Source organism: Vanellus vanellus (assembly GCF_965231255.1).
Source record: "Vanellus vanellus genome assembly, chromosome: 3".
NCBI lineage: Eukaryota > Metazoa > Chordata > Aves > Charadriiformes > Charadriidae > Vanellus > Vanellus vanellus.
In genome coordinates, this window is record NC_138907.1 from 15,112,051 (window position 1) to 15,132,699 (window position 20,649).

Consider the following 20,649-nt stretch of genomic DNA (forward strand, 5'->3'; position numbering starts at 1 on the left):
TGGCTGTAGTGACAAAGCTTACTTTTTTTGGTCTGTTGAGGCTGGGAGAGTGGAAACCCAGTGCTTTTTAGTGATCATCCTGCACGTGGGATGCACAAAACTCAGAGAAGTTTCTTTCTCTACCTATTGGACCTTGGGGATGCCACTTCACTCCTCTGTGCCTCAGCCCTCTGCACCCCCAGGAATGGCAGTAGCCTCACAGCAGAACTGGGAGGAGAGCTTGTGGAATACTACTCACAAGGTCCTGGGGCGAGATGGTTGTTCAGGAAAGCTGGTGCCTTTAGGGAACAGCGCTGCTAAGCTTTCTTGCAGATGCCGGGCCTGTTGCCTGCATTCAACTCCGAACAGAGAGAAAAGGCCCCCGTCCCCACGCCCCCCTTTCCTGGCAGCAGCCCCTCTCTGTGGAAAACCCACTCGTTTTGTTACTAGGCTTGATGCCAGATGGCCTTTCCCATTCCTTGGCAGTGCGCAGCTGGGGTGGTCTCCTGTTCCAGCCCTCGTCTGTCGAGCTGTGCTTGCTAAACACCAGTTTTTCCAGCGTTGACAAAGCTGTGGGTCCCACCTTGGCACTGGCACCCAGGGTCCTTCCCCTGACACTGCTGCTCCTGCGCAAGGCAAAGCAGCTTGAAAAATCTCAGCCCGCTGTGTTACCCAAAAGACCAAGAGAGGACCAAAGGTGATGTTTTGGGAACCCGCGGGCTGACAAAGGCCGGAGGGGTGAGCGGGTCACCCCTCACGTGTGGGTTAAGTCACCAGTTGTTGCGGGGGCCCGGCAGCTCCGCCAGCTCGCACCCCGGTAACCGGCTCCGGGAGCCAGCGGCGCATTAGCCTTCCGCGGCCCTGAAAGACCTCCCCCCCCGCCCTGGGTGGCCCTCTGCCTTCCCGTTCCACCGGAGACCATCTGCCCCGCCTCTCCGAGGAAAACCGCTCCCTCCCTCGCTCCCTCCCTCGCTCCCTCCCTCTCTCCCTCGCGGCGCCCTGGCGCCATCTTGCGGGCCCTGGGGCTCGGCCTGCCCCGGCCGCGCCCAGGGGAGGGACGGCTGCAGCACCAGCCCTGCCCACGGGGGAGCCCCACACCGCCCAGGAGGCAGCGGCGGAACTCGCCGAGATCCCCGTGGCGGCAGGGATGGACCCAACGGCGGCCGAGGGACCGCGGCGACCTTTGCCTCATCCCCTCCGCGCTGCGGGGGCGGCTCCCGCCTGAGGGACGGGCGGGGGCGTAGCCTTCAGCTGCAGGGGAGTGGCCTCTCCAAGGGGGCGGGCCATGGGGGCGTTTCCTCAGGGGTGTGTGGAGAGCGGGGCTGGGGGCGGGCCCGGGGGCGGGGCAGGGCAGGGGGCGGACCCGGGGGCGGGCCCGGGGGCGGGCGGCGGGACCGCCGGTGCGCGGCGGCGGCGGCGGCGGCGGCGGCAGCATGAATGAGGCGGAGGGCCTGCGGCAGCGCCGGCCACTTCGCTCGCAGGTCATCACCGAGGACAGCCCTGCGCAGGAGGCCAAGGAGGGCAGGTGGGGCCCAGCGTGGTCTCCCACCACGGGGGAGGGAAGAGGGGCCTGCCGTGACCGTGGCGGTGGGGCGGGCCTGGCCTGGCCTGAGGGGAGGGGAGGGCCTGGCTGTGGTGGCCGGTGTGCCGGGACGGTGCTGAAGGCCCCGGCCGGGCCTGGCTGGTGCGAGGGGGTGGTTCGGCTTGACCGGAGGGAAGGGGCAGGTCTGGCCGAGGTGCCGCGGGGGGCCGGGTTGGGGGTCCCGGCCTGGCTTGGGGCTGTAGGGCGCTGACTGGTCCCGGCCTGAGGGACATCTGGGTGGGAAGTGCGCTGGGAGGGGAAGGGGCTCCACCGGTCTGGCCCGACCCGGGTGAGGGAGGCCCTGGTGTGGGCCAGAGTGCCCCGGGAGAGGCTGTCCTGGGCGAGAGGGTGGTGGAAGGGCAGCGGGCTGGCTGCCCCGGGGCTGAGCAGGCCGCCGCGGGCGTGGGGAGCGAGGCCTCAGTTCCCTTCTCTTGGTCGGCGGCACAGGTTGATGTTGGGACACCCGTGGGGACTCCCGGCCTCCCAGGACCCCGGCTCTGATGCGGGGGCTTCTCTGCCCGGTGCTGGTGCTTCCGCTGGAGGCGGCTGACAGGGGGAGGAGGGTTTTGGGCAGGGCCTGCACGCCTGCTTCTGCCGAGCTGCAGGAAAGCCTTTTAATAATAATAAAAAAAAGGTTTAATTTGTTGCTGTTTGCAGTTGGTTTGGGGTTTATTTTTTGGTTTGGCTTCCCTCCCTCCGCCATGGGTCTGTTGAAGTATTGTTTATCTTTTGCTAGTAAAGAAATAACAGTTATCCTATTGTGGCTTGCACAGATTTATGGTGGGTGTGTTTAAGTCCTGTATAACTCTGGTTAGTCTGTTTATATTTGGCAATAGTTTAAAGAGTAATCTGCATTTTAAAGACTAGTCTATATGTGTCTGAGATATAAACAGTCCATTTGTTTGCGGCTAAGGTTATTCTAAGTTAAAGAAGATTCCATTTACACTTTTCTGTTTAGGAATTTTATACAAAGTTAGCTTCAGTGTGACTAAAGGCAATAGTTGCAATAAGAAAGTGGTGGTGTTTGCATTGCCTTCCACTGAATAAAGTGGTTGATGACTTGTAATGCTTTGGTTCACCATCTGTTATGTCTCTTCTGATTTGAGTACCTTGCAGATTCTTATCTCTGCCCTTCAGGGTCATCAGAATGAAAGACTATGGTGGCTTGCATGCATAGCCCCTGTTTTTGAAGGAGAGCAGCAGCATCTCTCAGCTTGAGAGACTGCTCTTTCTGGCTTCAGCCTCTCTTGGTAACTTTGCTGAAATCAGTTGAATTTCTAGCACTTCAGCAATGATCCAGAATATCCATGGGTCCTGCCCTCGTAAAACTGTCCTTCACAAAACCAGTGGAAGATATTGTGGAGGCTGCCCTTTTTCTGGCCGAGAGCTGTGGTAGAAATTCTTGATGACAGTTGCTTTCCCCTCTGTCCCTCCAGTAGCTCTGCTAAGAGGATGAGGCAGCCTGGACTGCTGGCTATGGTGACCGATAGCATCGTCTTGCAAGCCTCCTGTCTGTCTTCAAGAACTCATGCAATGGCTTCTCTTTTTAGTTCTTAGTGACAATTAAATTGCCGTTATCATAGCTGGAGTCCTGGTAAGTTGCATTATTGAGATTGTGGCTGGAGTCCACGTAGTAATTATCAGAGACATAATTAGCTAAGGACTTCTGTTTTGCTAATCAGCATTAGTGAACCATTACTTCAGTGATTCTTTCCAGTGACCAGTCAGCAACTTACAGTTGTCTCTATTCTATATTATAGAGTATGTTTTGTTTGCTTACTTTTTTAAGGATTCTGAGAAGCTTTTTTTTTTTTTTTAAGTTTTTGGGTTTTCTGTAAATTCTTGTGGTTTCAACCGTGTGTAAAATAGGTTTTGCAGTTTTCAGGCTTGAAGTGTGAGTGTGCTTGTCACCTCATTCTTTCTGCCTCTTTCGTTTATTGTCAAATCCTTGCAAGTTTGAATGAAGATCAGAAATATGACCTTTACTTAAATCATGCTTTCAGGAGTTTTAATTAAGTTTGCTTTGGCAGATGAATTCCCATTCATCTTCATCTGCTTCCTTTTGTGTGAGCTGTTGTCAGCTGTCACAAGAATGCTTAGGTGTCTGCTGACAGTACTTTTAATCTTAAAGTATTGAGCCTTCATCTTTTGAAGGACAGTGGAAGGACAAGGCTGCCAGCTGAAGTCTTTGTCTTTCTGTAAACTTGGGGATCGCCTTGTATCTCTACCACCCTCTCTTGATTCCAAATTTAAGGGGAAATGGACTGGGAGGTTGTTGCTTCTTCAAAATGTCTACTGTTAGAGCAGGAAGTGCAGAATTCTTCTAATTAATTACAAGGGCAGTCTGGCTCTTGAGAAGTATGAAGAGGTCAGTGCAGATGAGAAGGCTTGTTTGAAGCAGTTTCTCAGCCTGGTCCAGCTCAGGTGGAGACAGTCTTAGTGCTGTAACACTGCTGAAGTTCATGATGGGAATGCTGTGCTCTTGAGTGCAAGAAATAAAGTTATTTTTTAATATATCTGAGAGCGGGAATACTCGGGCATGCTGGTGGAAAGGAAGTAGTCTCAGGTGGCGAGTGCCTTGGGAGAGCTAGGGCAAGTTTGGTGACCAGCAGCAGTGCTAACAACACTTTTTGGAGTGGGCTGAACTATCTGTGGCTTTGGACTAGCAGTGGCTCTTGTCATGGCTACAAGGATGCTGACAGCCTGCCGTCACCTCGGCGCAGTCTGGTGATTTGCTTGGTGGCTTGTGGTGGCCTGTTGGGTACTGTGCAGAGCTGGGGAAACTGGGGCATGCCTTCATCCTAACTGCCTCTGTCTGCTGCCAGAAGAGAAGGGCTGGCAGCAGTTGTGCCATCAGGAAAGAGCTGTGATGGATTATGAATATTCCAACTTCTGTACACTGTGCATGCAAGCAGTGACCAAATCCAGGCCTAGTTCTGTCCTAGCTGTTCCAGCTGATAATTCCAAAGGTTACCTTGATGCTGAGATCAGTACTGCAAGTTCATGTCATTAGCTCCCTAGTTGTGATATTTGTGCTCTGGGCAGTAGTTCATATTTCCTACTGTCTGGATGATTGGCTATGAAGGGCAAAACAGTGGAAGTGGTCCAAGGATTAATGCAGAACCATCAGGCACTGTTTGCCTTTATTTAATTGATACTACAAGGAGACTGGCTGGCTGTGCCAGTGAATGGTTCAGAGTAGCTAAAATTGTGGGAGCTGCTTTTCCAGTTCAAGGCTAGGATTTGTTGAGTGTGGCTCTGTGCTTTCCTCTGTAAATGCTTGATTGATGCCTCTCCACTTTTTGAGAACAAAACCTGTTTTTCTCCTGTGGAGGAACAGTTCTTACTTTTTTTGCTGTGTTTTGATGGGTAAATAGAAGATACTTAATTTCTTTTGCGTGCTGGGGCTTGAGTTTCAAATCAATGTTCAATAAGTTAAGCAAGCATTCATTTAACTTCCTCTAATGGAAACCATTACCAAAACTGAAGATAAAGTTAAAAAATAACTCAACCAAACAACATCACCTCCCACTGATTCCGTGGGGTTTTGGTGTTTGTTTTGGGGTTTTCTTTTGGTCAGCTGTAACTTTTAGCATGCATGAAGCCTGTACATGAGAATACTCTGCCTCGTATGATGCCAGTATGCTGAGACTGGATAAGTATGCCTTTCTCTTATCCAATGAGTTCAAAATGGACCTTAAAGGTCATTCAAGATGGTGGTCGGGCAAAAGTATCGCTCGTTCCATTTTGTGAAGAAAATAAGCTATTGAAGAATTTTTAAAGACTGTTGTATATTAAAACAACTTAGCATGTTAATCCTATTTCTTGTCTGGTTTTGGCAGTACTTACAGCAGCAAGGTGTTCCGTGTTACCTTCTTGATTTTGGCTGCATCTGTAACTGTGCCCCTGCTTGGAGTAACTGTTCTACTGGATTGTCCTATAGACCCTCAGCCTATAAGGTAAATTGTTGCTTTGTTTTGAAATAGATGTTGTTGAAGTATAACTTCTTGTATGTGTTCTGTTGAGGGGGGGGAGTCAGCAAACAAGAGCCAACTGTGAAAAGTGGTTCTAACTGGATTAAGAAATTGGGGAGTGATTGTCCTGTTGTCCATTGCCATGGCTTGCTACGTGTACCCAGTCTGTTTCTGAGCCATCTTGTGCAGTTTTGTGTCACTACCGATCATGGAAGGAGCTGAATTACTTTCTTTGATCATTGATCTAGAAAATTATTTTCTGCTGTCCAAGCTGCCAGTGGAGCTTGTGATTACTCATGGGTGCTCTTGCCTTCTGTGAAGCAAGAACTGCATTTTCACTAAGGACTAAGCTGTACCCCTGCTATTATAGTTCTGTCAAAGAGCGACTGTTTATCTGAGGATGGAAATTGAAATGAGTAACCTGACCGGGTTGATTTGGTGCCTTGTACCAGCGGAACCATATGGTGATGTTACATTTAAATGCAGATCTCAAACTAGTGCAGCTAAGTGATTTCTGCCCTGCCTGATTTCATAAACATCTGAATTGAGGTCTGTATCAAATGTGTAGTGTAACAGTGAATCAGCTACGTGAGATGTGACCTGTGTTGGGAGAAGTTGCGTGTGAAACGCTTTGACTGCTAGCATAGAGTGGAGTCCGACTGTTTTGTGCTTGTGGCATTTTGAAGTAACTGAAAATGCTGTCTGCTAAATATGTATGCTCAACTCTATAATTCCTTAATGAAAAGGAACGACAGCACTGTAAATATCCTCAGAGTTGAAAGAAACTGTTAATGTGGTAGGGTAGTACTTACAAGTCTTGCCAATAGGCTATTAGACATAAGCTGCCTCGTTGCAAATCATAATGAAATGCTTTCTGCTGTGGTTGGGCTTAACAAAACCCAATTCCTTGAAATATGTTGCAACTGAACAATAATTCTGAAAGCCAATAGGATATGTCTATGCTGCTTTTTCTGCTATATAGTCCTGGTCTAATTCTGGTCCAGGGTAATGATATTTTGCGTGCTTATGTTTCTTAAGTCCCTTCTTTTCCAAGACTGGGAGAACTTTTTTTCCTGCCCAAATCACTGACTTATATTGCTGTACATTCCTAATTAGCTTCTTAGCTTCACTGCCAGAAGTGGTTCTAGTCTGTACAGTAGATAGGATGATTCTGTGTGAAATTTTTTTTTTTTATGAAATGTTTTGAAAAAGCTCAAGGAGGTAGATGCTGTCTGAATCAATCCCTTCAGTGAAAGAACATGTAGATATCTCATTTGCTAATAGTGATATCATTCCTGTAAGCAACTAGAAATAATGAGGAATAAGAGGAGGGAGAAAAAAGCAGATGTGACCTGTGAAACTCCATGTGAAATTCCTGCAACTGTGGTTTATTTCTAGCTCTTGCTTTATGAGCCTGTCGGATAATATTGATCCCAGGGAAGATTTTCTGCTTGCAAACACAACTTTCCAAAGTTCCCAGCAAATGAGTTCCATATCTGAAGCCTGTTATCCTCATCTGAAACTCTGTAATGCTTGGAAGGAGTTGAAAACGAATTTGTGTTAGCATTGTGAAGACAACTCTGCTGTGGATCTCCTGTGGACAGGAGCTAGTAATTCAGTTGGCTTTGCAACTGCAGTAATACATACTTAAAGGAAAGTTTGCTGTCTGTAACCAGATGGATAAAAGTATGTATTTTTCTCTCCTTCTGAATTATTTCTTGTGAACCTGGTTTCCTCAATTGTTACGGCTCTTACAGTTTGCAATTTCAGTTCACTTTTTCCCCCCAGTCTCTGAAGCTCTAGAAATCGTGATGATTTTCACCATATGAGCAGTAGAGTTGCGATATTGTTGTTGACAAATAGGTCCTGGATCCTGTGAACCTGGGCAGGTTTTGGAGTCAAACCTCAACTTTTTAAGATTCTACAGGTGGAAGGCATTTACTTATGGTTGTATTTCAAAACTTGGCCTAGGGAGGTTTAGCATACTCTTGTGAATGAATGCCTAATGAGCTTACCACCCTGGGCATGTATGCAGCTTTAGTAATAATTTGAAATCCTTAACTCATGGAGACTGAGATGGTTTATGTGTGTGTTTTTAAGAAGCTAAGAGACTAAAACATATTTGAGTTTGTCAGCAAAGTTAAGGATGGTTTTTAAGCATAGTACTTTGGAGCCTGGTATATAAGTTGAAGCTGTGTAGACATCTTACTGCTTTCTTTCTCCATATCTCTTAGTTAATTGGAACTGCAGTTGGCTTGGACCTGACTATGTGAATATTTATTTCTCCATGATGAAAATGCTATGCAGTGACAGATCTTGGTGTACTGTAAAATGCTAGGCTTTTAAATTTTAAAATCTTCTTGTTCAGGAATTTGCATATATCTACTCAGGAAAAATATTCTGGTACAAACAACTCATTCAGCTGAGTAAGAAAGTGGTTATTCTTTTGTGTTGTGGCGATGCTGAAATCCTTTGCATTTGTGTAAAATAGATGAACTGGGAATGTATTGTTGGACTTGAAGCTGTATAGATTTCCAGATATGTCTTAGGAATACATAACTGCAACTTTTCTGACCAGCAGAACCAGAAAATTACGATCCTTGATGAACAAGAGTCAACCTTTCAGCTTGTCAGCTGTGTTTTCTTTTTTTGAAATACGCTGTATGTAAAGCATAGATCAGGTTTGCAGGAGTTGGCAAGCTAGGGGAAAAAAAGATCCAGCATGTTGCTCAAGAGTGTGGGCAGATTTGTGCAAAGGATCATGAGGTCTGTGTTCTGTTTTGCAGTTTGAAGGAACCTCCCCTCCTGACGGGTGTGCTAGAGCCCAATATTGAGTTACGAAAAGCTGAGCGGTTATGGGAAAATCAGCTGGTCGGACCAGAGTCCATTATCACTATTGGGGGTAAGCACTGACTAAATAAGCTTTTAAGGAACGGTCTTTAAGTGTTGCTCCATTGATAAGGGTTTGTTCAGCAGTGTAGTTCTTAGGTAATAAACTCTGGAAACTTTTGAATATGCAGTTTCTTTTAAAAATAACTGCATTATGCAGCAAAACCCAGCTTCTATATACTGCTCCTCTCCTCTTTCTCCAGTATAAAATAAATCTTGTTGCCAGATCAAAAATCCCTGTCTTCCATGATTAAAAGCATCAGCAATGGAGCGAGGGGCTACTTATGTTTGGAGGGAGTGGTCCCATTTTTCATTTGGCTAGCTCTTAACTGAGAATTAATATTTACAGGATACTAACTACTCTTTTAATGCCCGTTGCCTCTGAGGGAGCTGAGGTTTTTTTTGTCTCAATTTTTGCTAAACGTGACAGTAAAAAAATCTCAAATTGATAAATAACATATTTACATTTTAGTGCTATTGCATGGATTACAGGTGCCATCCTATACTTCTCTCTTACGGCACGTGTGTTCTCATGAAATCACAAACCCACGCTGCCTCTGAGCAGTTTCTTAATGAGGTGGCTAGACTTGTAATGGCATGACACCTGCTTAGTATGAAACCAGCTTTGTGCAGGGGCTGTTCCCTGTGTCTCCTGAAGGGGATAAGGCTAGAAACTACTCTTGACATGAGTCCTTAACTGTTAATGTGAAAAGAAAAGGGTGTGGGAGTTGCAAGCGAGGCCCTTACTGAAACATCCTTCAGTACAAGAGGTGCTTAGTAGCCTTATTTATTTTCCTTGTGCTATATCTTCTAATAAGTTAGTAAAAGATTTAAAAAAATTATTTTACACAGCAAGAAACTACTGTAAATTTCTTCCTCAGATTACACTTTTTCTACCTGTGTTAACTATGTGCTAAAGTGATTACCTCAAGCCACTGATTCTTTTCTGTTACCTAGTTTCGTCAGTCTCATTCCTCTTTAAGGAAACCTTCCTGCAAGGGACAACTGACCTATGGGTAAACTAATCAACCTGACTGGGAATAAGTTTTGTATGAATAAATGTTGACGTCTTCTTATTCCCTTTTAAAAGTGTAATTACCAAACTAAAAACTTCAGTTAAATTGGAGATGGAAAAGTCCAAACAATGCACTCTACTAATTCAACAGTCTTTAATTTGGTTATATGGAAAAGTTTGTGTGTTGTTTGTATTCAGTGAATCTGTCTTACACTGTCACATGGCTTGGCATGAATACAGTAATTTGGCAATGCTTCTGGCTTGGGTGACTGTTCGATTCCTACGGTTTTTGTAATTCTTCTCCAGAACTGATACAGTATGAGCATTGGCAGGTGTCCAGCGGCCTATATGGACTGTATCAGAATGAGAAGTTTTATGTAGTCAAGTCACTCTTTGAGGAGTGGTAAGATCAATGCAGTGCCTGGTCACATTTTATGATGATGTATAAATTTGCGCAGAGGGATCAGTCCAATGACTAGCCATTAAGTTGTTACATCCACCTTAAACCAAAGATTTGCACCACTTACAGATGAAAAGCTTCATATCCCATATTCATAACTCCTAAGGCTGAAATGCTTCCTCTTCTTTTTGAGTTGGAAGAAATCTAACTGAATAGTCTTATTTGCCTTCATCTTTCCCCTTCCCTCTTTATTCTTTTGCTATGACTGAAGAAGACTTACTTTACTATATCTTAAAAATGAATTCCACTTCATGCTAGTGGAAGGATCATGCAGAAGGATGTTTACCACTACAGTTTTGTGGTCAAGCTAATCACACCAGTTGTTTTTGCAGATGTGCTATTTACTGGGACAGCTGATGGGAAGATTGTCAAAATTGAAGATGGGGAAATACAAACAATAGCCAGGATTGGTCATGGTCCTTGTGGTGAGTGACAGTCCTGATAGTGTACCTGAAAACGTCTGGGTCAGGGCTTATATTGATTAAACTCTGCTCTGTCTGGATTGCTCATGCAAGTGCGTATCTTCCTCTGTAGAGATTTTTAACAGAAATATTAATATTTGTATGAATGAAGTATGAGTGGAAATATGTATATAAGCGCTGGAAGGAGCAGCAGAACAAAGGGCCAAAAGAATGGGAATGGGTGCTCTTGATAATAAAGGATGCTCTTCCCAGCAGTAAAATTTGGGAGTGTGGGTTTTTTATGTCATGATTAAAAGGCCTGCACTCTTACAAGGCTGTGGCATGGATGACTTGTTGGTGGAAGATCCTGCATCTTAATGCCAGGAGGAAGACAAGGTTGAAGTGCATCACAAATAACATTCCTTTTCCTGTTAGTCCATCTAGAAAAAGCACCTATCCTAAATAAGAAAAAAGTGGGCAGCAACCTGGCCTAATATTTATGGAAGGTGAAGTCAGCAAGATTCTGAGGTGAAGGGCCTCCCCATAAAAACTGAGGACTCTCAAACAAGTGTGAGTGAATGAGCTCTTAGATAATGTGTGAGTGGGAAAGATTTTTGAAAATAAATATCACCTTCCCCATCTACAGAATTTTGCCTTGCATTTTGTTGATTTCCCTTCCTCTGTTTAAGTACAGTGGGGGGTTGTGGTGGCTGCCACCTGCTTTAGAGGGGATCTTCCATTGGTCAGGATATTTCTGTTTTCTCGCCAGTAAACTACAGTTATTTCTTGTTGATTTCCCCTCCTCTTTGTGAACCACTTATTTGCTTCATTTAATGAGATTTCTGGAACTGAGTGAGGAAAATCTGGTAGTGGCCTGTTTATTAACAGAACCGTTTCTATGGGGAAGCTTAACATTGGCCATCTCAGTACTGCCTGGGCAGTCTGAGAAGCCTGGCTGGTGTTTGTTGGGTCTGTGGGTGGTTTTGTTTACGCTAACGATGTAGAAGCTTACCTGAGGTTCTGCAGCCCTGCACTGGTTGCCAGTTAGGCAGAAACTATGGGCAGAAACTGTTGTCTTTATGTAGCTCGCATTGACACATTCATCATTTTAGATGGGTAATTATAAGTGGATGTTCACATGATTAGTCTCTTGGCTGCCTAACAGGTAAAGTCTGATGCTAGCTGATAGGAAGATGGACTTCCAGCTGCTGCCTAGGTATGAGTGTGGGTTGGGATGGGTATGAAGAATCATCTTTCCACTGCTCATTTCCATAGGATTTGTACAGCTTGGGAGAGGTGGGAAGATTATGGTATCCTATTTCTTTGGGGCCAAAGAGGTAGTGGGGAGCCTAGGCTTCTGTCTCGCCCTCTTTGAGTTGGGGAGGGAAGTGGAAGGGCTGTAACTGATTACCCTCTCCAGAAGTTTCTCTTTCTAATCTGTGAAACTACAGACGTTCTGAAGGTCTTAGATCTTCAGGACTCAAGTAGACACAAATTTTTCAGGTTTGTAGTATTCCTCTTCTTCCTCATATAGAAGTCTTCAGTGTCTGTATCTTGAGAAACTGGCTGTTTCATGACAGCATTAGAACCTTCCAGAAAAAGAAAGTTCTAATGCGTGTGGGTTTTTTAATTTATTTTTTATTTAATAAGAAAAGAAAAAGAAACCCGCAGTACAACTGATTCTTTCTGAGAAGAAGCATTTAGTTAAATCCGGTTTTCTGACATTCAGCCTTGCTCAGGCCACACTGGTGAAAACATGGGGATATCTGTTTCACTCACACTTAGGAAAGTAAGAATCGTGTCTTTAATGAATGTGTGTGGTGCTGGCTGTAGAGTTTTGTTAGAGTTTGACCTATGTAGGTAGCCTGAGTGCCTTGTATTTATTACTATTTGGAAAATCACTTTAAAATTGTTTCCTAAGGAACCCGTGAAGATGAGCCAACGTGTGGAAGACCGCTGGGCATCAGAGTTGGGCCAAATAACACTCTTTTTGTGGCAGATGCTTACTATGGACTCTATGAAGTTAATCCTGGTACAGGTATGACTTTTCTGCTCAGAAGTTCTCTTCCACTGGCAAATCTGAGCTTCATTTGCAGTTTGCCAGACACTGCAGGCAAAACAATGCCTGCCTTCTTTGTAAAGTGGTTTGGAGCTGTCTGGATGAAATATGCCATGCAAGAACTTGATATTTATTTTCTTGTAGCAGTCACTTCCTCTCTATATCTGTCTGTATGGATCAGAGTTACCAGTGGCTTATCTTGTGGTGACATATGCTTTTTGTTGTCAAAACAGGATTCATGAATAAAGCTCTGTGTAGCCATTTCAGTTTTCATAAAGGGGGAAAAAAAATTGCTGTTACATAAACTTTTTGTCATGTTTGCTGTACTTTTGTTTCTGTCTTGATCTTGCTGTGTGTAGTGAAGAACCCTTTAACTTCCCTGTAACTGCCATCTATAGAAAGTGAAGAAAGATGTACAGCCGAAGATCAAGTGGCTTGTTGCTGCTGAGAAAGGCACTGTTGCATTATGCCTTTCGTTGTATATCCCTGACCCAGATATCAGTTTTAGGAGCTGTGCTGTCAGAAAGCAATAGTTGCTTTCATGTAGGGTTGATTTTTTTTATTTTTTTTTTTTTATTTTTTTTTTCTAACAGTTTACGTCTCCAGATTGGCTTTAGGAGGGGAGAGGGAGGCTAGCCAAGTGCCTAGGTGATGTGGAACCCAAGGGCTGAGACGGTGTGGCTCTGGGAGGGTATGATCAAGGTCTCCCCTTTTCATGGCAGACAGCTGCCATATTAGCTCAGTCATGACAAAACCAAGCAAACAAACCAATCCAAACCCCATGCCCAAAGATGACTTCAATAGATTTTGGTTAATTTTTAGAGATGTGACCTTAATAATTTGCCTGGTAATATGCGGCAGGGCTGATGGTGGCAGAGCAGTTTAGTGAACCTGCCGATGTTTTAAGATTTAGAAAGTAATACTCTTTCTTCCTACAGATTTATGGGGAAAGAGAGAGTAGTGATTGTCTTGCATGTATCTTTCTACAAGGTTGGAACCTGAGTTTGCACTTGGTTGCATATGAGCTTCAGAAACGTGAAAAGTGTAGCACTTAGCAATAGGGAACATCATCTACTGTTCCAGTTTTTCTGAAGGGTTTTTAATTCTGGTCCTTCACATTCAGTGTTGAGTTCTTCCATTACAACCCAAAACCCCACTACTTAACAGAGGAGTGAATGGAAAAAATATGAAGTGCCTTCTAATTTCATGTTAGTATTTAACTCGTTTCCATGGCAGGGCATAAAAAAGCTTGTCTTGTGTGGCTTTTCTTCTTCTTCTTTTTGTAACCAGGTGAAACGAAAATGCTTGTGTCAACCCAAACACTAATTGAAGGTCAGAAGTTGTCATTTGTGAATGATCTTACAGTGACCCGGGATGGGAGGAAAATATATTTCACTGACTCCAGCAGCAAATGGCAAAGACGAGACTACTTATTCTTGGTTATGGAAGGCACAGATGATGGGCGGCAAGTATCTCTTCCCCAAGGCATTTAACTTATTGCAAGCTCAGCTGTAGGAAGGGACTTCTCCACTTCCTTGGTCTTCAAGTTCTTTCTCTTTATAAACCACCTGTGCAAACACTGCACTGCCCAGGAGAGGGTGAGAGAGTGTGTCAATGTTGCTAATGAAACCTGCAGCGAAATAAATTACATTTCTTATACTGTCAAGAGGACTTGCATGGAACACCTATTTTAAAAGGGCAAGTGTTAGCATTCCGTTCAGCCTAAATCCTTCATGCTGCCAGTCTCAAGTGGCTTAATATTTCTTCTGTGTTCATAAACAAATGCTCCCTGGCTATTCTGCCTTTTTAACTTAAGTGAAGTGCATGTGAGAGAACATAGAATGCCCGGAGAATGCATATTTGTCTTCACTCAAAACCATATATAATGCTTTCTTTTTAGCCTGCTTGAATATGACACAGTAACAAAAGAAGTAAAAGTCTTAATGGTGGGGCTGAGGTTTCCCAATGGTGTCCAGCTCTCTCCTGCAGAAGACTTTGTCCTGGTGCAGGAGACAACCATGGCTAGAATCAGGAGGTATGACTTTGCTGAAATTACTACTACTCTCTATTTAGATATTGTTTAAATAAATGAGTTGAATGACAAAAGAAGCCCTACACCCTATTCATGCATAGTTATCAATGGCAAAGAAGGTGGCCTTCCTCAATACTTAATTTTTTTCTTTCATTGTAAACATCTGGACCGCATAATCTTTCCATCATGGGGTCCTTGAGCATAGAGGAGTAAGCTGACTTTTTTGGGGGGAGGAATGTGGCTGTGCTTTATTTCCCTGTACCAAAATAAGGAAAAAATTTCTTTTTATTTTTTTTAAGTGAAATTCTTTTGGACCTTTTATTTATTACTTAGACTGCTTGAGTTAAGGTGTCCTAATCCTATACTCTATAACTTTCAGGTATTATGTGTCTGGGCTGATGAAAGGTGGAGCAGATATGTTTGTTGAAAATATGCCTGGTCTTCCAGATAATATCAGGTTAAGCAGCTCTGGAGGATATTGGGTAGCTATGGCAGCTGTCCGGCCCAATCCTGGATTTTCTTTGTTGGATTTCTTGTCTGAAAAACCATGGATTAAAAGGATGATATTTAAGGTAAAAAAAAAAAATAATTAATAAATCACCTTTAGTATAAGAATGGAAGTGATAAATATTTGTTTGTCCTGTTTCTTCCTCTTCGCGGCAAGATTTTTAAATTTTTTTTAGTGCCGTGGTTAAAACTGTTGTGGTTGTCCGCAGGTAGAACAGTCCTTATATATTCATAGGTAGTAAAACTAACATCTGCTTCTCTGAGTAGCAGGTACACGTCTCTTAAGTTGCCTTCCATCTTGATCTCAGGAAAGAAAAAGAGACTATCTCTGCCCTAGTCACGCAGCAACACAGGATCTACATTTGGATATATGAAGACTTCACCTTTGTACCTGGAGTGCCTAAACTACTTATTGCCAGGTGTCCAGAGAGTATTTGGGAAGTCTGACGTTTTCTAATGACTACCCTAGGCATCCCAGGAGACAGTGTGTATGTTATGTATGCTGCTAGGTGACACTTTGTTATGACTCAATATGCCTGCTGTTATGTCACACCCCCCTTTAGGATGAGGATGAGCAAGAGTAATGTATTGTGTAAGGGATAGCTGATGCTAAAAAAACAGCATGGTGCTTTTTAAACACTACAAAGACTTGAAAATACTTCCTTTCTCAAAAAACAAAAAATCAACAAGCAGTGTTTAGGATGGAAGTGCCATTTCAGCTAAACAAACTCTCTGCTGTTTCTGTAAAACCTGTTATCTCTCCTGGTGCAGTGCAGGAGCCTTAACAAACTGATGCTATGGGGAGCAGAGCGTGATGTCTGCTGCTTGACATCAACTGTGCTAGAACAAGCTGATATCTCCTGCGTGGACATCCTTTCAGCCCAGTGCTGGAGTAGAGTACACTTCTGCTGGTCGTCTCTTTTTTTTTTTTTTTTTTTAAAGTTGGCTTTTCAGATATTAATGTGTTAAGCCTGTGTAATAGTGTTTAATCAAAATGTGTGCTTATGTTCTTAGCTGCTTCTTCCAAGGAGTGTGGAACGGTCTTTGATTGCATAAGCATCTTGCGATCTAACTGTGGGGAACAAAATCTTTTTGTTAATTTTCTTTTTTTCTTTTTCTTTTAGTTGCTGAGTCAGGAAACCGTGACAAAGTTTGTGCCCAAATATAGCCTTGTGGTTGAACTTAGTGAGACAGGATCCTACAAAAGAAGCTTTCATGATCCCAATGGAGTGACGGTAGCTTATGTTAGCGAGGCACATGAGCATAATGGATATCTTTACCTGGGCTCCTTCCGGTCTCCATTTATTTGCAGACTTAATCTTCAGCATGTTTAACTGACCATCCATAATAAAGTGCCACTGTCCTATAATACTCCAGAGGTACGAAGAAAACGTGCTTGAGGCAGTGTGTGACCAAGGACAAAAAGTGAAAGACAGTCTGTTAACGTGCAGTAGCACTGTTCTGTTGCCATAGGAAAACGTACAGCTTGCTGTACCTGTCCTCTTCCGTGGTTTGACTGCTCTTGCTTTGGAGTGGACCTGCATAATTATTAACATCTGAGGAGTATGGTGGGGCATCTTCATACGGTTACACGCTCCTTAGAGAAAATCCATTGCTTTTCCATGCCCAGCCCTGTTTGGAGTCATCTTAAACAGACATCATCTGTCACCTTTAATGCAACTGTATGTCTTCTTACACTGGAAGGATTTGTGATGTATGGAATTTAATTGTGTATGATTTGGATTGAAGAGGATGTCTTGCATGTGTTTATTTCTGTTTTAGAACCTCCTGTTTAGGAGTGGTTACAGTGCATGTTCTAATGTCATACCATGGTGCTGTGGTAGAGGCAGCAACATCCAGAACATGCCTGGAAATCTAGTTATACCATTTGGGTTTCTTCAATTCTAGCCTGTGTAATCAACATCAGACACTACAATTAACTGTTAATCAAAATGCAGAATCAAATTTGATCATTATCTGTGGGCTCCTGTGTTTCTTTATAGCATTGTAGTCGGATGATGAATGGAAGTTGCACTTTCTGTTATTAAAGACCAGTTCCAGTGGGTTCCAAAAGGGTCACTTGTAGTATTTCCTCTGTTTACCAAGTCCTGGAAGTCTCCTGTTTATTACGTAGGTGGCCATTCCTGAGAGATATGGGAGGGAGGAGGGACAGCTGCAGGAATCCTCTTCAGCATGCTTTTTATGGAGAAGTGGTAAATGTTTGCGGGAAGGTTGGTATCTGAAGATGGATGTGGATTGAAAGAGCCTCTGTAAAATACAGTAATAGTGGACAAGGAGGACTTTGGTGGAAAATCTTGGACTGCGATAGTAGTTCATGGGTCATTTCTGGCTTCTCCAGGTGAAATGGTTTACTTTCTCTATTAACAGATACTCTGCTTGGTAAATCCAGAGAATGCTTTTCTGTCAACTACTACAAAGGAAGGGGTGTGCTGTTACATTTTAAATAAGAGATTTTGCATCTTGAAGAACTGAATGGGTTACTTCAGCAGCTGTGTGATTTAGTGGATTGATTTATGCTCTGGGATTGAAGACTTTGCTGCTCTCTCTTTTTCTGCCACTGGGTGATAGTCAAGCATAACTTACACTGTTGCTTAATTTCCTCACCTTTGAAAAGGAAATAATCAAGATTTGCTTGATATATAATGAAAAGCACCAGAGAAGGGGAAGATGATTTTAAAAATGTTACCTGCTTTCACTGGTTTTCTGTGTGTGTCTTTATTAATGGAGGAATATGCAAATGAAAGTGATACTTTTCTGTCAGTGACTTTTCTGTCACCTTGTTCTACATTACTACCCGGCTGCAGCAGTCCTATGTTTGATGGTTGCTGGATCAGGCTGACTTGTTCTGTACAGGCCAGGGGCTGCAAGCCTTTTTGCTTGACCTGGTGGTTACTGGATTTGGGAGGGAGCTCAATAAGAGACAAAAGAAGCCTAGGTAGATGAGTTGCTGCAGGATGTGCCCTATGTAGCCCTTAATGAGCCCGTAATAGCTTGTGGACAGAGATGGAGTGATACTGTGATAAGGCTGGAGAGGTGTGACCTGCCTCGTGGGGGACAGACTTGTTGCTGTTGGAACTCTGAAGGGCTGAGAATGAGTCATGCTTGGAACATCTCTTTCTGGGGAATCCCAGCACAGGGCAGGGTATTCAAACAGCAGCTGGTTAGCATTGCTCTGCCAGCCCTTGCAGCTCTTTGTCCCATTCTGGTAAGATATGAAAGTTGAATTTGGTGGGATCTTGAATTGGGGTTGTAAAAGCAAATCTGTTGTGGGGCTTGTTTCATGCTGGTGCTTTGGTAGCCTTGGGGCAAGCACAGCTTGTCTGTTATTGCATAGTAACTTCTAGTGATACATTTGCCAAAGTATCTAACTGAATAACTTGTGCTGTCTTTTGTAGTGAAGTTGACCTTGGCTGGTTTGGTATGCCGAATGTGATGGCTTTTGTGTGACTAATTCCCTTTTAAGACACTGTCCCTGTAGTTATGAAGTGGGAAAGAAAGTAAGTTGTAGTGCTGCTGATGCTCAAGAGGGATAAGACAAATGAAGAGTCGTCTCTTGAGAGTTTTTTGGTTCTGATCTACTCTTCCACCCCCTCACTCTTTCCTGGCTCCTGTCGGAGACTAACTTAATATACTGATGATCCTGTGGTCCTGTCAGCAAGTTTTGAGTCTTTTTAGTTCTCTCTGAGCTCTGTAGCGAGTACAGCAGACCTAGACCTATTCACAGGTCATGTGAATAACTTGCTTTCCTTGGGGAAGGGGAAAAGAGAATGCCAAATATAAGAGGTATCTGACAGGGTGTGGCTTTGTCTGGTGTGACTTTTGAGCAGCCTAGTCCAAGCTATCAGAGAGTGGCCAGGCGTAAGCATCTCAAGAGCAGGTGCAAGAAGACTAGAAATGGTTAATCATGGCAGAACGGAAGCCCAGATGCAGTTTCCCCCTAACCTGGAGAGAGCTAATGCCCATGTTCACTGGGGCTGTTATCTTCTGAGCTCTTCTCTTAATCCTGTTGTAGCAAGGAGGGTTGTTCTGCCAAGTGCCACAGTCAGGAAAGGAGGCTGGACACCATGAAGTATTGGAGCTGTCTGCACAAGAGTCTACCCATAGGGAGCAATTTGTCTATAAAATGCAGCAAGTCAGTGCTGAAGGCTAGTGCTGTAGCACAGAGGAAGCTGAGCTGATGCCTTGGGCGCTTGGGTTCTTTGTTGGCCCCGGTGTCTCGTGGGAGTTCAGTCACTTATTCTCCTTTCTGGCTGGTGGTCTGGGTTCTTTGCTGGCCAGATCTCTCCAGCTGTGCAGAGTGGGCCTCTAGATACGGCCGCATTGTGTGCTTGCAGCTTCTAAAAGGCAGGCTCTGCACTGAGGGCAGAAGGTGAATTCTGGGCGTACGGTTCAGAGGCAAGCAGGAATTTGCGCCCATAAAAATCTCTACAGTTTTTGATGTCTTGCTCTGCCTGTTGTTGTGTCTGCCCTGGGCAATAGAAATTTTTCATTGTTCTCGTCTGTGCTTCATTGGAAAGTAGCTGAATAGCTGGCAGTCTAAATGAGTTTGTCTAAAGGTTAAGCCTTTAGACAGAGTGTGCAGTTCTTCTCAATTTAATTTCTCAGAATGAATAAAGCCTGTCTGTCCAGCCTCTACAAATAGAGTTCATGGCGTACAGGTCCAGTCAGTCAGCAGTTCCCTTAAAAAAATAAAGACCACTGAAGTCTCTAAAGCACCAAATGTAAACTGTGGGAGGTGCCGCAACTTAATATCATTCTAAGCAACAAACTTTGCGTGGTGACAGGCTGCTTAACCAGGCCATTGGTATTTCATTTGTCATAAGAACCTTAACGTTTCATTTAAGCTAGAGCTTTAGAGATATAAATATGGGTCAGTTTTTTTTTCTCAGAGGGAGGTAATCTGGCTGTCTCCTGTGTTTTGATAATGACCTGAAACTTGTCTGGAAGGTTTTTCAGCGCTGTGCTTGGCCCTGCAAATTAGAGCTCAACCTGAAGCAGAGTGCGATGGTGGCATGTGAGGCACCAAGGTCTAAGAGAAAATCGGTATACTTGATGCTTCCTTGTGAGAGAGATGTCTGGCTCAAGACTGTGATGCCCCCATGGCCACTAAAATTGAAAGGAGGCCAGTTACTGTCATGATGGCTGCAGCATTGGTGGGGGACCAGGGTGGAACTGCAGTAGCCGGTAGAGGTGTCATTGTGCAGTTGAAGGACCTTATGACATGTATCTGAGTACAGGGTCTGCATACCTCCAGTCCAAGGAGATCCAGAGTCTGCAGAGGCTGAAAGGAGTGCCTTTCCTGAGCTCAGACAGTGTTGGCTTCCATTCCTGGTGCAGTGCTGGATCCTGATTTTCTATCCTTTGTATGCAGAAATGGGGTGGTCTGCTGTAGAACCCAGATGAAACAGGCTGACTGACACACAGCTCTTTCATTACTAAGCATAAGGGATGCTTAACAACAGTATTTTCTTAGAAGCTCAGGTACTGTTAATCCCTGATGGTTCCTGAAATGCAATCTCCCCAGAGTAATGCAGCAGCATTAAAACACCCATGGAACAAACGAACTGGCATAAACTTCTCTTGATGCTCCTGCGAAGACTGCTTTTACAGGCTTGTTCCGCTTCCACAGAGGCATGAGTCAATGGCATGTAATTGTTTCAGATGGATGGTGACACATCTGCCTTGACCAATGGGGAAAGCTGGAACAAGTCAGGCTTGGAAAAAAACAGC

At 44.2% G+C, this 20,649-nt stretch overlaps 1 protein-coding gene across 1 annotated transcript; it reads left to right on the forward strand.

The window, feature by feature from the left end:
- Positions 1-1,393: 1,393 nt before the first annotated feature.
- APMAP (adipocyte plasma membrane associated protein) lies at positions 1,394-16,874 on the forward strand. Its single transcript, XM_082481507.1, has 9 exons — positions 1,394-1,504; positions 5,404-5,520; positions 8,322-8,437; positions 10,232-10,324; positions 12,222-12,338; positions 13,650-13,824; positions 14,260-14,394; positions 14,771-14,963; positions 16,023-16,874. Exons 1-9 carry the CDS (start codon positions 1,413-1,415, stop codon positions 16,230-16,232), a joined length of 1,248 nt encoding a protein of 415 aa, XP_082337633.1. The 5' UTR covers positions 1,394-1,412; the 3' UTR covers positions 16,233-16,874.
- Positions 16,875-20,649: the final 3,775 nt, after the last annotated feature.

Bases quoted from the DNA above. Each gene is read 5' to 3' on its own strand.
- APMAP (XM_082481507.1), top strand. From the start codon at position 1,413: ATGAATGAGGCGGAGGGCCTGCGGCAGCGCCGGCCACTTCGCTCGCAG. The intron at 1,505-5,403 runs GTGGGGCCCAGC...TGGTTTTGGCAG, and splicing joins CAGGAGGCCAAGGAGGGCAG to TACTTACAGCAGCAAGGTGT. The intron at 12,339-13,649 runs GTATGACTTTTC...TTTTGTAACCAG, and splicing joins TGAAGTTAATCCTGGTACAG to GTGAAACGAAAATGCTTGTG.